Source organism: Nannospalax galili, unplaced genomic scaffold (assembly GCF_000622305.1).
Source record: "Nannospalax galili isolate Female #2095 unplaced genomic scaffold, S.galili_v1.0 scaffold589, whole genome shotgun sequence".
NCBI lineage: Eukaryota > Metazoa > Chordata > Mammalia > Rodentia > Spalacidae > Nannospalax > Nannospalax galili.
Genome location: NW_008360324.1, coordinates 2,485,968 through 2,501,067, shown reverse-complemented (window position 1 = coordinate 2,501,067; position 15,100 = coordinate 2,485,968). Strand labels below are relative to the sequence as shown.

Genomic DNA, 15,100 nt, shown 5'->3' with positions numbered 1-15,100 from the left:
CTCAAGGACTCTGTGAGAACGCCTGGTCTGGAGAGTGTGGTAACGCTGGCTTGTTCTGACAGGGTACAAGAGTGGCTTGGCTTGCAGACCACAGTGTTAGAGATCTGGAATGGACCAGAGCAAACCTGTTGTGAGGGAAAATAGAAATTGAGATCTGCTTGTTTGTCAGAATTCTATTTATAATAACACATACACACAGACACATGCACGCACGCACACATACACTTTTCAAGAAAGGGTCTCCTGTAGCCCTGGTTGGCCTAGAACTCACTATGTAGACCAGGCTAGATTTGAACTCAGAGCAGAGCTCCTGCCTCAGCTTCCCAAGTGCTGAGATTACAGGTTTGTGCCACTATGTCATGTTTTAAATGTTATCTTTAAAGTGGAGAAATAAAGGCTGGAGAGATGGCTCAGTGGTTAAGAACACTGGCTGTTCTTGCAGAAGACCTGGGTTCAAATCCCAGCACCTACATGGCAGCTAACGACTGTCCATAATTCCAGTTCTAGAGGATCTGACAGCTTCTTCTGTCCTCCACGGGCATTGCACTTACATGCAGACAATACACACATACACATAAAATAAAAATAATAAATATTTTTAAAAAATAAAGTGGATAGCCAGGCATGGTGGCGCACAACTTTAATCCCAGCACTAGGGAAGCAGAGGCAGGTGGATCTCTGTGAGTTTGAGGCCAGCCTGGTCTACATAGTGAGTTCCAGGCCAGCTGGGGCTACAGGGAAACCCTGTCTCAAAAAGACCAAAAAAAAATAAAATAAAAAATAAAGTGGAGAAATAATACACATATACATTTTTGTCATAGTACAGTTTTTCAGCAATACAGAAATATATAAAAAATAAAAGCTTTCCTTTGTCCCATTTCTTTACCTGTCCCCAGCCCAAAGGGCCTCACTATAATTTCTTCATCTATCCATCTCTTTCTGTGTGCCATTTAGATTTACATGTTTTGTTGTATTGTGTTGTGTTGTGTTGTGAAAAGGTTTCACTGTATGGCTTGCATCAAAATTGCTTTGCTTCTCAAGCTGACCTCAAACTCATAATCCTCCTGCTGCAACTTCCCAAGTACTGAGATTATAGACATGTATCACCATGCCCACTTTCATGTATTTTCAAAAAAGTAAAAATTGTTTTCATAAGCAGGACCATACCATACGCATTAGTCTATGGCTTCCATTTTATCTATGTGACTTTCAAAAAGACATTTTTTACTTCTCTGGGCCTCCAGGTCTCCCATCTGAAAAATAAAGAGGCAGGAATTGGTGGGTAAGAGAGCTTAGGTGGTCACAAAGACCTTGCAGCTAGCTGCACCTAACCCTTCCCTCTCCCTAACCCCCTGCTCAGCACATGAGAGAATGGAGGCCTGGAGAAGCAAAGTAATTTGCCCATGATCACCCAGGAGTTAGAGTGAGTCTCTTTCCCCAAATTAATTTGATGCTCCTGTAATAGAGTCTGATATGGGAGGTCAGGGGGCTTTCTGACCTTGTCTGAGGAGGACCCCTTCTCAGGGTCTCCTGTTGTCTCCCCCAGAGCCCCAGATCTTCTTTTACATAAAGGGTTGCCTTCCCTGCCCAACACCAGGTTGGTATGGCCATAAACTATTAAAGAGTTTCAGGAAAAGAACTGAACCATCAGGGACTGCAATGAGGTGGGGATTAGGATTGAAAGGTCTTCCAACCTCTTCAGGGACAGTTGACTGGAAGGAATCACTTTCTCTTCCAAACTCCAAAGGAAAGCCTGTCTCAGCACCTGCTGTTGTTTACTGTTAATGAACTAGCCCATGTGTGCATGCACATGTGCATAGACCATATTATTCATTCTCCAAGGACAGGCACCAGGCTTATTCATTTTGGTGACTTCAATGTCTAGTGGTCACTTGTTTTGTTTTTGAGACATTCACTCTGTAGTCTAGGTTGGCTTCCAACTCGTGATCCTCCTGTCTCATCTTTCTGAGTGCTTAGATTAGAGGTATGTGCCACCAAGCCCAAATTAGTGATCACTATTTGTTGACCCATTCTGCAGACAGAAGAATTAACATCTTGGCTAAAAACCAAGGTTTATCTTTGACAGAGAAGGGTGTGCACAGAGAATGCACCCCCAAAACATCCAAAATCTTGACTTCCTCAGATAGCACATTGATTTATGGTCTATTAATTTATCTACATTTCCTTCACTTTTTCCTTTGGGGCCTTTATGCTTTCTAGGGCAAAAAAATGAGTTGCCATCAAACGCAACTCTGTGCCCTTACTAGTTAGAGCTAATTATTGGGTTGCCTACCACGGCAAACGGCAGTCCTTTTATCTTCCTTGATGTAGTATAAATCTAAAATGATGGACCAGAAAATTCCTCTGTGCCATCCTCAGTCTAGTGACCTGGAAAGACACTTAGGCGCTCTCCATTAGAGGCTTATTTCTTTAAGTTAAGATGGAGCTGAACACTTTTGGCACTGCTAACATCTCTAGCCAGGTAATTCCTTGTTGTCCAGGGCTGTATTGCACTACAGGACCTTTTTTTTTTTTTCTCTCTCTCTCTAATATTTTGTTATTTTTATTTTGTGTGTATGAGTGTATTGCCTGCATGTATGTAAGTACACCCATATCATGCAGTGTCAGTGTAATGCCCACAGAGGACAGAAAAGGGTTTCGGATCCCCTGGAACTGGAGTTACGGACGGTTGTTAGCCACCATGTGCTGCTAGGATTTGAACCCAGGTCTTCTTCAAGAGCAGCTGATACTCTTAACCCCTGAGCCATCTCTCCAGCCCCCACACTGCAGAATCTTTAGCAGCATCTCCAGCCTCGGTGCACTAGGTGACAGTGGGAACGCTGGAGCAGTTGCATCCTTAGATGTCTTAAGATACTGCCAAATGTCTTCTGGGGAAAAGTTAGTTACCCACTTGAAAACAATTGGATAATGTCGGGAAGACAGGAGGAGTGTTTCAAAGAATCCATTCACACTGGTTCTCTTTTGGAATTCTTCGGGGGTTGTGGGGAGAAGGGTGTCTCAGCAAGCCCCTCTGAAGGAGGCTTGGGAGAAGAGCCCCTCCCACCTTCAGAGAGTCAGTGAGGCATTCGTTTGGGTCTGGTATTGCCCAGCGGACATCACTAAAACTTCCAGGAAGCTGGCGAAAAACACAAGAGAAAGAAACAAAGGCAATGCTCTGCTCACAAAGAATTTGCAGATTTCTCAACCCTATGAGACTCCACTTCCAGGGAAAGGGTGGAAGGGAATTATAATAAAATCCACCAATCTATGTAAGACTCATGTACTTTAAGATAGATGATAGATAAGCTAGAAGATAGAGAGAGAGATAGATAGATGATGGATAGCTAGATAGCAAGATAGATGACAGATAGATAGATGATGATAGATAGATGATTGATAGATAGATAGATAGATAGATGATAGATAGATAGATAGATAGATAGATAGATAGATAGATGATAGATAGATAGATAGATAGATAGATAGATAGATAGATAGATAGATAGATAGATGATAGATAAAGATACTTCAACAAAAACTCAGTGTGGTTATCTGACCCACTATGGAAAAGGACAGTACCCAAGTGGCCTATCTTAAGAGAATTCTCCTCATCCCAAAGGACACTTCCCTGAGGCACAAGGAAGTAGCATGAATGTTGGAATGAGCTGGAACCTGGAAATCAGACACGAACTTTAAGCAGGTTCTGCCAGACTGGCTAAGTACTATGGACACACTTCATTTATTCCCTGAGTGTGTTCTGGGCATGGAGCATGAACCAGATCTGTTAAGTGCCGACAGCCCAGACTCAAGAGCCAATCCAGGCCATTGGGCAGCCTTATAGACTGCAGACTAGTAGTATGTGGTGGGAGACAGCAATCTTCCTTGGGGGCTTCTAAGGATGCTTCCTGGAACCATGGCGAATCTTCCAGAGTAGGTGGGAATGTGCCAGGACTGAAACTTGGAAACCAGAGAGCCAGGTGGTGGGGCAGAAGGGACAGAGGTGGCAGTACAACTGTAAACAGGTCTGTGGGCTATGGATTGTGGGAAGAAAGGGAACGCTAGGCTAAGCAGCCTTGGACCCAAAACTTTTCTGCCTGACACCCTGAGCCAATCTTCTCCAGAAGGTGAGGGGGTCTACACTTGGTGGGCTCTCAGCTCCTTCCATTTAAGGAGATTCATAAGCTTATGGGCACACAAACTAGAGTTGGGTTACCCAGCCCCAGCCCAATGGTCCCCACTCACCAGATTACAACTTTCCCTGGCACCCTGTGAGAGAGATTACCAGGACAGGGAGAGGACAAAGGACGGGCCAGGGTCAGCTGCACTCTCCCCCTAGCATGTGGATTGGGTGGACCAGCAGGATGGAGGGCTGGTGGCTTGTTATGGTAGTTTGTCTTAAAAAGTCAGTGTCCAGGCTGGAGAGATGGCTTAGTGGTTAAGAGCACTGGCTGCTCTTGCAGAGGACCCAGGTTTGGTTCCCAGCACCCACATGGTGGCTAACAACCGTCCATAACTCCAGTTCCAGGGAATCCCAACACCCTCTTCCAACCTCCATGGGCACTGCACAACACGTGTACACTTACATACATGAAGGCAATACACTCATACAATAATAAGTTTAAAAAAAAAAAAAATCACAGAGTAGGCAGGCCATTAGGCACTGCCAAATGGGATGACTGGCCAGATGCTGCATCTGCTGGCTGCCTCTGGATCTTCCAGCTTGGTGCCCTGTCAGTCCCCAGATCTTTTGCAGGTCTGGCACCCAACTGTCCACTGCCCTGCCTCAAAATTCATCTGTTCCCGGGTGAGCTGGGCCCCAGACTCTTGGAGGGGAGCCTGACTGAGGCCTAGCCACTGGCCCTGTGGCCCCTTTCCAGCCAGCGGGGCCATTCTGATCCACAACCCTGCTCTCCAGGTCAGCCTCCTAAGGAAGGGAGGAAGCCGGGTTCCGGGCCTGTTGCTCTCACGTGCTTTCCCGGCCACCCCTCCCGCCCAGCGTCGAGGCGGCCAAGCCTGTTCCTCTTCCCCCGTTGCGATTGCGACAGGCCAGGTCTGCTCCCAGCTCCCTGTCCCCGCCCCCGCGGCCGGCTCTCCACTCCCACTTCCTGAGCCCCGCGCTGGAGCCCTGGAGGCCAGGCCCGGCCGCTCCCCGGCCCCCCGGGGGCACGTCGGCCCAGCCGCTGGGCTTGGGAAGTCATCGCCTTCGCTGCTCAGGACATCAGGACTTCCCACCTTGCTCCCCGGCCTCCACACGGGTCTGGTCAACTGACCTAGAGGCCGCCATGCGCCTGCTTGGGGCCTCCTCGCCCTGCGGCCTGGCCTGGGGACCACTCCTGCTGGGCTTCTGCGGGCTGCTGGTCGCATCTCAGCCCCAGCTGGTGAGGGAGGGGTCCGATGGGGCGGGCCAGGTGGGGGAGAGGGTGTGGGCAGGCTGCTTTCCAGCCCCTCTGCCCTCCCAAACTGACCCCTGCCTCATCCTTCCCCACCCCCTGCCTGCGCCTCCCTGGAAGGTGCCCCCATACCGCCCGGAAAACCAAAGCTGCAGAGACCAAGGCAAGGAATACTACAAGGCCAAGTACGAGGTCTGCTGCTCCCGCTGCCCTCCAGGTGAGAACAGTGGCCCCAGGGTGCCTGGGTCATGGAGGCGGGTCAGGGCAGCAGCAGTCCCCCAGCAAAACCAGCAGGTAGGGAGACACTGAGAAGCACTGGCCATTGTCACACGGATACTGAGATATGGTGGGCTTGACCCATGGTGGGTAGCTGGGCAGCCATGAAGGCAGAACCGGGACAAAGAGACCAAGGAGAGGCTCTGGATTATGCAGCAAGCTGCAGGGCGGAGGATGGACTCCCTGCCTCCTGATAACCCTTCCTACTTCATCCCCTCCCCTCACAGGCAAGTTTGTCTCTGCTGAATGCAACAGCAGCCAGGACACAGTTTGTGAGACTTGCCCCCCAAATTCCTACAATGAACATTGGAACCATCTTTTCAGCTGCCAGCTATGCCGCCCCTGTGACCCAGGTGAGTAGGGACACACCTGATGAGGACATATCTAGGTGGTGGGGACATACCAGGGTGGTGGGGACCTTTGGCAGCACAGCCCCTTTGACTCTCCTCTCCCGACCAGTGCTTGGCTTTGAGGAGGTTGCCCCTTGCACCAGCTATCACAAACCTGAATGCCGCTGCCGGCCAGGGACGGTCTGTGTCTATTTGCACAATGAATGTATGCACTGCGAAGAACGTCCAACGTGCCCACCTGGCACAGAAGCCAAAAGTAGAGGTGAGAGATTACTGAAGGCAGCAAAAGGGTGCTGGGTGTTAAAGGAAAGGACTGTGGTAAGGAGTCCATGGCAACAAGCCACCCTGGAGTTCTTTTTGGTATAAAATATCTCTTTGTTCCTTGAAAAAGGCTCATGAGAGGTCAAGACATGAGTTGGGACCCATGTAGGGAGGTTGGAAGGGGTTCCTGTCAGCACTGGGGAAGCTCTGGCTAAATGGGACACAGCAAAGCCAAGCTTGGGGAAGGCGACAGCTGTAGAGCGAGGTGGTTGGTAAGCAGGAGGCCATCTGGTGGGCACAAAGGAATCCCATAGTTGGGCTCTTGCTTGTCCACTCACCCTGGCTGACCTGCCTTTCTTGTGTCCGACAAAGTTGGGGATACTGACATCAGCTGTGTCCCCTGCAAGCCAGGGCACTTCCAGAACTCTTCCTCCTCCAGAGCCAGCTGCCAGCCTCATACCAGGTGAGAATGCCCCTACCCCTACTTTTCCCACACTCCAGGAAGCCCATTGCTGACATCCCCTCCATCCTTGGCTCCATGGGCTCGCTTGGCCACTCCCCAACCCCATGTGCCCCTGGAGCTGGGCACTGGTGGATGGAAACAGGAAGGGCTCACAGTCCTGTTTCCTCCACAGATGTGAGGACCAGGGCCTGGTGGAGGCAGCTCCAGGTACCCCCAAGTCTGACACCCTCTGTAGAAATCCACCAGAGCCAGGTAAGAGGCTAGAGTGAGGGGCAGGATATGGGGGAAATGCCTCAATCCTCATCCAGAAAAATGGGGAAAATGCGAATCTTTTTCCTGGGATTGTCAAAGAAGAAATGTTCCTTCAAAAGAATTGGAAAGACCTGGTATATTTCAGTGATAGTGTGTTTGCCTGGCACATGCAAGGCCCTGGGTTTGAGCCCAAGCACCACCCGAAGTAAAAACAAAGAAAGGTGTGAAGCTGGATGTATGGTTTAGTAGTGTACCCATGTAATGCAGCACTCAGGAGGCTGAGGCAGGAGAATCAAAAGTTTGAGGCCAGCGTGGGCTACAGAGTGAGATGCTGTCTCAAAAAACAAAGATAAAGAAATAGGAACATCCCTAGACTGGTTTGCTCACTTATACAGACACCTTGATTTTTCAAAAAGATTTTTTTTTTTTTTTTGGTCTTTTTGAGACAGGGTCTCCCTGTAGCCCAGTGGGCCTGAATTTACTATGGAGACCAGGCTGGCCTCGAACTCACAGAGATCTGCCTGCCTCTGCCTCCTGAGTGCTGGGATTAAAGGCATGTGCCACCATGCCTGGCCAAAAAGATTTATTTATTTTTATTTTATGTATATGAGTGTTTTGCCTGCTTGTGTGTCTATGCACCACGTGTGTTTGGTGTTCACAGAGACCAGAAGAGGGTGTGGATCCCCTGGAACTGGATATACACACGCTTTTTTAAGTTACATATACTGTTATGCCAAGAAACACCCCTACACTGGGATGTAATTCTAACTGGCTTTGTCATTGTTTTGGATATATTTCCATCAAATAACCAGTTTACGACACTGAATACCTCAGTAGCCCATGATTTTCATAGTTGGAGGCATGAGCCCCCATTTGACTCTTTCTAGGTTTTCTTCTTTCCCTATTTCCTTCTTCTAGGAAACCTATTGGTTTCCCAGCCTCATGGGTGACTACAGGTTGTTTCTGATGACTATAATCATAACTAATTGGCAGACTACATTAACTTTTTCAAATGACCAAATATTTGTAATTATGGCTTCCAAGTATTGAGAGCATGCCAGCTACACTTTAACTATCTTGTTTAATCTTCTTAATGATTCTATGAAGTAGAATTGTTATCCTTACTGATAGAATGAGGAAACTAAAGGTTGAGGAGATTAAATGATTCACCTGAGATCATCTAGGTCATAAACGGTGTTGTTAATATCTCTATCCAGGTCTTTCTTACCAAAGCCCATTCTATAATGTACACGTGCTGTAGAATTTTAGAAAATTCATGCCAGGCACATGCCTGTAATCCCAGTACTTGGGAGGTAAAGGCAGGAGTTTGAGGCCAGCGTGGGCTGCAAGAGACTTTGAAGAGAGAGAGAGAGAGAATGAGAATTCATCTAGAACTCACCCATAGAACCATCACTTGGAGTCCATCTGTTCTCACCATTTTGGTCTGTCTCCCAGACATTTCCTATGCATGTCTATACATAGAAATTTTATCACTAAAAGTAGACTGATTTAAATATTTTATAACCTGACATCTTTTTGAGGGAGAAGAGTTGGAACATGCTAAGGAGATGTTCTACGACTGAACTGTACCTCTAGCCCCCTAGCTTTTCAATTAATAACGTATCCTAAATATTTTTTCACCTTCAACTATGTATCAAATACACTGGCATTTTAGAGCTAGAATTTTAGACAGTAGCTCTGCTAACCTGCTTTTTTTCTGTGTGACAGACTGATGCTCAACTAGGTGAACTGGCTTAAAGCCAGAGATCCAGTACCAGACTCCTGGTCCACCTTGCACCATGCTTGCATTCTGTACTCCTTTAGAGCACAACCTTAGGTGGATCAGTGGGCAAGCCTGGGAAACCAAACTCCCACCTCCCTGTCTCTTTCCCGCCTGGGTCCTGTTATGAGCAAGGAGGTGGGCAGCTTGCAAATCCTGGAGGCCATAGACCAGGCTCAGAAGTGAGGTTCCTACAACCACACAGGGGCAATCCCAGTTCCTCTCCAGTGGCCCCTCTATATAATGGCCAGTCACAGAAACAAGGCTCTCTCCTTACAGCCCAATTCCACCTTCCCCCTCCCACCCACATCCAGCCTTGAAAACCAGAAACCCAAGCTCACACCCCTCACCCATGAACTGCCTTGTCCTAGGCCCTGAGCAGCTGGACACCAGCCCCACCCCAGGCATCACCACCCAGAACACAATCCTTGTGCAGTCAAGAGATTCTCCCCAAGGCCAACCTTATCCCCCAGTCCACAGCCCAAGGGAACTGGCCCCAATTCTGCTGTGCAGCCAGAGGGAAAAGGCTGTCCTTTTTCCCTGTGTCCTGGGGGAAGTGAACTGTTCCTGCTTAGCTCTCTCCCTCACTGTCCTTTGGTGTCACACCTCTCATCCTTACAGGAACAATGTTGCTGATGGCCATCCTGCTGCCCCTGGTCGTCTTCCTGCTCTTCACTACCATCCTGGCCTGTGCCTGGATGAGGCATCCCTCTCTCTGCAGAAAGCTGGGTAGGAAGGAGGCACTGCCCACTGTCCCCACATGGAGGTGGCAGTGGAGGGGAGGGATATTCAAGAGCAAACCTTCATACCTCCTCCCCATCCACAAGCTCTTAGCGTCTGCCCCCGACTTGGTTATCACTCTCTCACACAGTCCTCATCTGAAGGCTAGGGATGACGGTAACAATATCATATCCTTCCGGAACCCCAGGGTGGGCAGCAACACGTGGTGGTCTGGTGGAGGTCGAAAGGTTGGGAGTTGGAGGCCTTCAACTCATTTTGTATTCCATTTCAGGCACTCTGCTCAAGAAGCATCCAGAGGTAATGGAGGCTGAGAAGCCGGGAAGGAGGGGAGGGGAGGTAAGGAAGGAGGGGAGGGGAGGGGAGGGGAGGTAAGGAAGGAGGGCAGGCTTCAGCCCCCATTCGTTCCACTGATCATTTACAATCTTCCAGCCACGTTTCTAGGCACTGGGCATACAGCCAAGTGCCTTCCCTCACGGAGTTTGTGCATGAGTAGAACAAGAATAAAAGTTCGGATTGTAGCTCAGTGTTAGAGCACTTAGCTAGCATGTACAAACCCCTGGGTTTCTTCCCCAGCACCACAAACCAACCAACCAAATAGCTTTAGCCAGGGTTGGGGCTCGAGCCTGTAATCCCAGCACTCAGATGGCTGAGGCAGAAGGATTTCCATGAGTTTGAGGCTAGTCTGGGTCTACAGAGTCTGAAAGTACCTGCACATCTCTCTCTCTCTCTCTCTCTCTCTCTCTCTCTCTCTCTCTCTCATATAACAAATATGTATCCTGTGGTAACTATAATAAAGGAGAGAAGGGGGACGGTGAGGACAGCAAAGGACGGGGTAGGTTCTTTAGAACGGGCATCTCTGTTACACTGATTGTGTGAGCAGAGAACTGAAGGAGATAGCCAGGGAGCTGTTGAGGAACATGCTGTAGGAATTAGAGGAGCATCAAGTGCAAAGGCCCTAAGGCAGGAGGCATGGTGAAGAGCAGAGACAGACAATGAGTTGTAAAACTGAAGGAGGAGGGCATGGGAACCCCCTAAGGGGAGTTGAGGTCCGGTCCGTCTTTGGATGGTTCTCTCTGTCTTTCTTCTACAGGGAGAAGAACCCCCCTCCTGTCCCCCTCCAAGAGCCAACCCACATTTCCTTGACCTGGCAGAGCCACTTCTACCCATGGCTTCTACAGAGTCTCTCTCTCTCTCTCTCTCTCTCTCTCTCTCTCTCTCTCTCTCTCTCATATAACAAATATGTATCCTGTGGTAACTATAATAAAGGAGAGAAGGGGGACGGTGAGGACAGCAAAGGACGGGGTAGGTTCTTTAGAACGGGCATCTCTGTTACACTGATTGTGTGAGCAGAGAACCGAAGGAGATAGCCAGGGAGCTGTTGAGGAACATGCTGTAGGAATTAGAGGAGCATCAAGTGCAAAGGCCCTAAGGCAGGAGGCATGGTGAAGAGCAGAGACAGACAATGAGTTGTAAAACTGAAGGAGGAGGGCATGGGAACCCCCTAAGGGGAGTTGAGGTCCGGGTCCGTCTTTGGATGGTTCTCTCTGTCTTTCTTCTACAGGGAGAAGAACCCCCCTCCTGTCCCCCTCCAAGAGCCAACCCACATTTCCTTGACCTGGCAGAGCCACTTCTACCCATGGCTGCAGACTTGTCACCAGCACCCTCAGGACCCCCAATAACTCCAGTCTTGGAGGATGTGGTGCTACAGCAACAGAGCCCTCTGGTCCAGGCCAGGGATCCAGAGGCTGACCCCGGGGAACAGGGCCAGGTGGCCCATGGTGAGCTGGGCAAGCCACAGGGAGTATGGGGAGATGGGGGTGGGGTGGGGGAGGAGGGTTGGTTGGCAAGGAGGAAGAGCACAGTTGAGATGAAACAAAAAGACCCAAACAGAGGCAAAACAGAGGTCCTGACAACTAGCCACTGCCATAACCAGAAAGACGGGAAGAGTGTGAAAACCTCAAAAGTAGAAGGATGTACTCAGAACTTAAGAAAACAGAAGCAAAGCGGGGTGTAGTGGAGCACACTTGTAATCCAGCACTTGGGAGATGGAAGCAGGATCAGGATTTCAAGGCCATCCTCAGCTGCATAGCAGTTTAAGGCCAGACTGGGCTACATGAGAACATGTCTCAAAGAAGGGAGTAGCAATGAGAGGCGGGACAGGGAAGAAAGGAGAAGAGGACTCTGGAAGCAGGGCCTCTCATGCAACCTCTCTTCCCACAGGTGCAAACGGCATTCATGTCACCGGAGGCTCTGTGACTGTCACTGGCAACATCTACATATATAATGGGCCAGTACTGGGGGGAGCACGGGGCCCTGGAGACCCCCCAGCTCCCCCTGAGCCTCCATACCCCACTCCTGAAGAAGGGGCCCCTGGCCCTTCTGAGCTCTCTACACCCTACCAGGAGGATGGCAAAGCTTGGCATCTGGCTGAGACAGAGACACTTGGGTGCCATGCCCTCTGACAGGACCAAGGATCCAATTTGTCACCCATGCCTGATGGTATCTGGGAAAGGCAAGGAGGAGAGAGCATGGAGCACCTTCTTCCTGAGGCTGCTCCAACCACCAGGACTCAGGCCTGGGTAGGCTCTAAGAGGCAGAGCCCTAAAGGACTGGGCCTCGGACACCTCTTCGAGAGTAGGACTGGGCACTAGCAGGGCACAGTGTCCACCCCAGGACCCTCACCACTGGCTGAGGTGGTGAGCTAGCCTGAGACTTCATTGCCAACCTGCCTGCATCCTAGGGCTACAGCCATTCAGCATCAGGCACAGGCCGGGCTTATGACTCTAGCTGCTGTCCACATGGCCCTCTGCACCCTGAACATGGCAAAGATGGTCACACGGTCACTTGTAAGGATATCACCGGGACCTCTCAAGGCTTTGTGATACTCATCCCCAACCTTCAGAGGCCCTGAGGGTTTATACCACATGGACCGAGGTAGACCCTAGGTGAAGATGTGGAGGATCATCCCTCCCTCACTCCTCGGGGAGAAGATAATGAGACGGTGAGAATGGGGGTTTGGGTAGGGTTACCAGGTTTCAGGGAAGGGGAAGAAAATGGCAAGTATATTTATAAATTGTAACCACACGAAAATAAAGACAAGATTGAGATCCTTTATTTTCTTGGATTTAATATGGGAAGACTAGACCGTTAACACAGTATCAGAGGCAAAGGTGAAGACATTAAAATACAATCCCTCAAAGGTGTTTCTGGGTGGGACCCCTATATATGGTTCAGTTAATTAAAAAAAATATATTAAGCAGCAATAGCTAAGTGCTTGCCAGGGAGTGTTCTACATGCCTGCAGTATGAACCGATTTAATCTTCTCAACTGTCCCACAAGGTCGGTACTGTTTCTCCTTAGCAAATGAGAAAACAGGCGCTGAAGGTACAAGGCATTTGCTCAGTTCAGTGCAAATGGCAAGCTAGGTTTGCACCCAGTCCGCCCTATCAGCTTCTTCAGTGGCACAACAGGCTGGCTTTCCCCTCAGATCTCTTCTCCCACAGGTATTAAGATTCAGCACAAACCCAAACATTCCACTGCCCTGCACAGTGAAAAGCACTCACAAGGGGCTAGAGAGAGGGCTCAGCAGTTAAGAACACTGACTGCTCTTACAGAGGATCCAGGTTTGAGTCCCAGCACCCGCATAGCAGCTACCAACCTTCTGTAACTCCAGTCCCACCAACTCTCACGTCCTCTTCTGGCCTCCTTAGGCACAGAATGATGTGGGAGCATTTATACACATGCAGGCAAAACATTTACACACATAAAATAAATAAATCAAGGGCTAGAGAGATGGCTCAGTAGTTAAGAGTATTAGAGTATTGGCTGCTCTTATAGAAGACCCAGGTTTGGATCCCAACTCCCACATGGTGGCTAACAGCCATCCATAACTCCAGTTCCAGGGGATCCAATGCCTTCTTCTGACTTCCATGGGCATTGCACACCATGTGTGCACGTACATACATGTAGGCAATATACTCATATACATACAATAAAAATAATAATGTTTTAAAAAGGAATCAAAAAATTTTTAATTTTTAAAAAGAAAAGAAAAGCCTTCTTTGGGGTTGATTGAAGGGAAAGATGTGCGCCCAGAGCCTACCATTTGAGAGACGTGTGCTCAGAGCCTACCATTTGAGAGATGTGCGCCCAGAGCCTACCATTTGAGAGACGTGTGCTCAGAGCCTACCATTTGAGAGACGTGTGCTCAGAGCCTACCGTTTGAGAGACGTGTGCTCAGAGCCTACCGTTTGAGAGACCAAGTTCATGTTCTGTTGGTGCAGAGAAATCTAGGCTGGCCTCCTTTTAGCGCTGAAGGGGAAATTAAGATTGTGTGTGTTTTTATTTGTTTTGTATTATTTTATCTTTATCCCAAAATAATCTTTAAAACTTCTCAGCCCCTTCATTAGCAGTAGTTTGTTGCTTACCCAGTTGTGCACTGTGCTGCCCAGGGGAAGCATCAGAACTTGAAGTATCACTCAGGGCACTGCAGTAAGCTGACTGTTCTTTCCATAAAAGGCAACTGTTGTATATCCAAGTGTTAGGAGCTCAATTGCTGGCCTTCATCAAGACGGTGTGGCAGCAAAACACATACCCCAGGAATCAGTGGGGCCAATTGGGCTGATGGGTTATTTAAGGTTGACTGAAAATTGGATGCTTTTGCACAGAATAAGTAATGGCAGACTGTATCTCCACAGAGATAAATCCTCCTGCTCCGTCATCATGCTAAAGCCAAATGACATGAATCCTTAATAATTAATCCAACATGTTTAGATTTTTTAAATTACTACATTCTGTTCAACAAAACAAAAGGAGGAAAAAATGTTCAAAGAGGGCCAGGCATGGTGGCGCAGGCCTTTAATCCCAGCACTTGGGAGGCAGAGGCAGGTGGATCTCTGTGAGTTTGAGGCCAGCCTGGTCTACATAGTGAGTTCCAGGCCAGCTGGGGCTACAGGGAGCCCCTATCTCAAAAAGACCAAAAAAAAAATTTTTTTTTCAAAGAAATGGTGTTCAGGGGCTGACAAGATGGCTCAGCAGGTAAGGGAGTTTGCCATGGCCTGAACTTGATCCACCCAACCCACATGAAGTAAAGAATCGACTTTCACAAGTTGTCCTGTGATCTTCACATGTGCTTACATACACATACACACACACTTTAGCTAGATGATAGGTGGATAGATGATAGAAAGATAAATGATAGATAGACGATAGATATAGATAGATAGATAGATGATAGATGAGATAGATGATAGATGAGATAGATGATAGATGATTGATAGATAGATAGATAGATAGATAGATAGATAGATAGATAGATAATATAGAGAGAGATGATAGATTGATGACAGCTTGTTTTTTTAACACTTTTTTTATGTGTATGAATGTATTCCTTGCATAGAAGTACACCCGTGTCATGCAGTGCCCACAGACGTCAGAAGAGGGCATCAAATCTCCTGGACCTGGCTTTACAGAACAGTTGTTAGCTGCCATGTAGGTGCTGGGAATCAAACCTGGGTCCTCTACAAGAACAGCCAGTGCTCTTAACCACTGAGCTGTCTCTCCAGCCCCTTGTTTTGTTTGGTTTTTG

The 15,100-nt window shown here is 48.6% G+C and overlaps 1 protein-coding gene across 2 annotated transcripts; it reads left to right on the top strand.

Annotated features, from left to right (window-relative positions):
* The first annotated feature begins 5,080 nt into the window (after nucleotides 1-5,080).
* On the top strand, nucleotides 5,081-12,627 carry Ltbr (lymphotoxin beta receptor). 2 transcript variants are annotated; one of them, XM_008825431.3, is made up of 10 exons: nucleotides 5,081-5,378; nucleotides 5,511-5,607; nucleotides 5,894-6,019; nucleotides 6,126-6,278; nucleotides 6,650-6,740; nucleotides 6,913-6,992; nucleotides 9,394-9,501; nucleotides 9,785-9,810; nucleotides 11,075-11,291; nucleotides 11,734-12,627. In XM_008825431.3, exons 1-10 carry the CDS (start codon nucleotides 5,283-5,285, stop codon nucleotides 11,973-11,975), a joined length of 1,236 nt encoding a protein of 411 aa, XP_008823653.1. In that variant the 5' UTR covers nucleotides 5,081-5,282; the 3' UTR covers nucleotides 11,976-12,627. The 2 variants fall into 2 exon arrangements, with proteins under 2 accessions (XP_008823653.1, XP_029415665.1); XM_029559805.1 differs by having other exon boundaries at nucleotides 9,785-9,849.
* Nucleotides 12,628-15,100: the final 2,473 nt, after the last annotated feature.

What these genes read in the sequence shown, in the direction of transcription:
- Ltbr (XM_029559805.1), top strand. Translation starts at nt 5,283, where the DNA reads ATGCGCCTGCTTGGGGCCTCCTCGCCCTGCGGCCTGGCCTGGGGACCA. An exon ending in CGGGAAGGAGGGGAGGGGAG is followed by an intron (nt 9,850 to 11,074) that starts GTAAGGAAGGAG and finishes TTTCTTCTACAG; the next exon opens with GGAGAAGAACCCCCCTCCTG. An exon ending in ACAGGGCCAGGTGGCCCATG is followed by an intron (nt 11,292 to 11,733) that starts GTGAGCTGGGCA and finishes CTCTTCCCACAG; the next exon opens with GTGCAAACGGCATTCATGTC.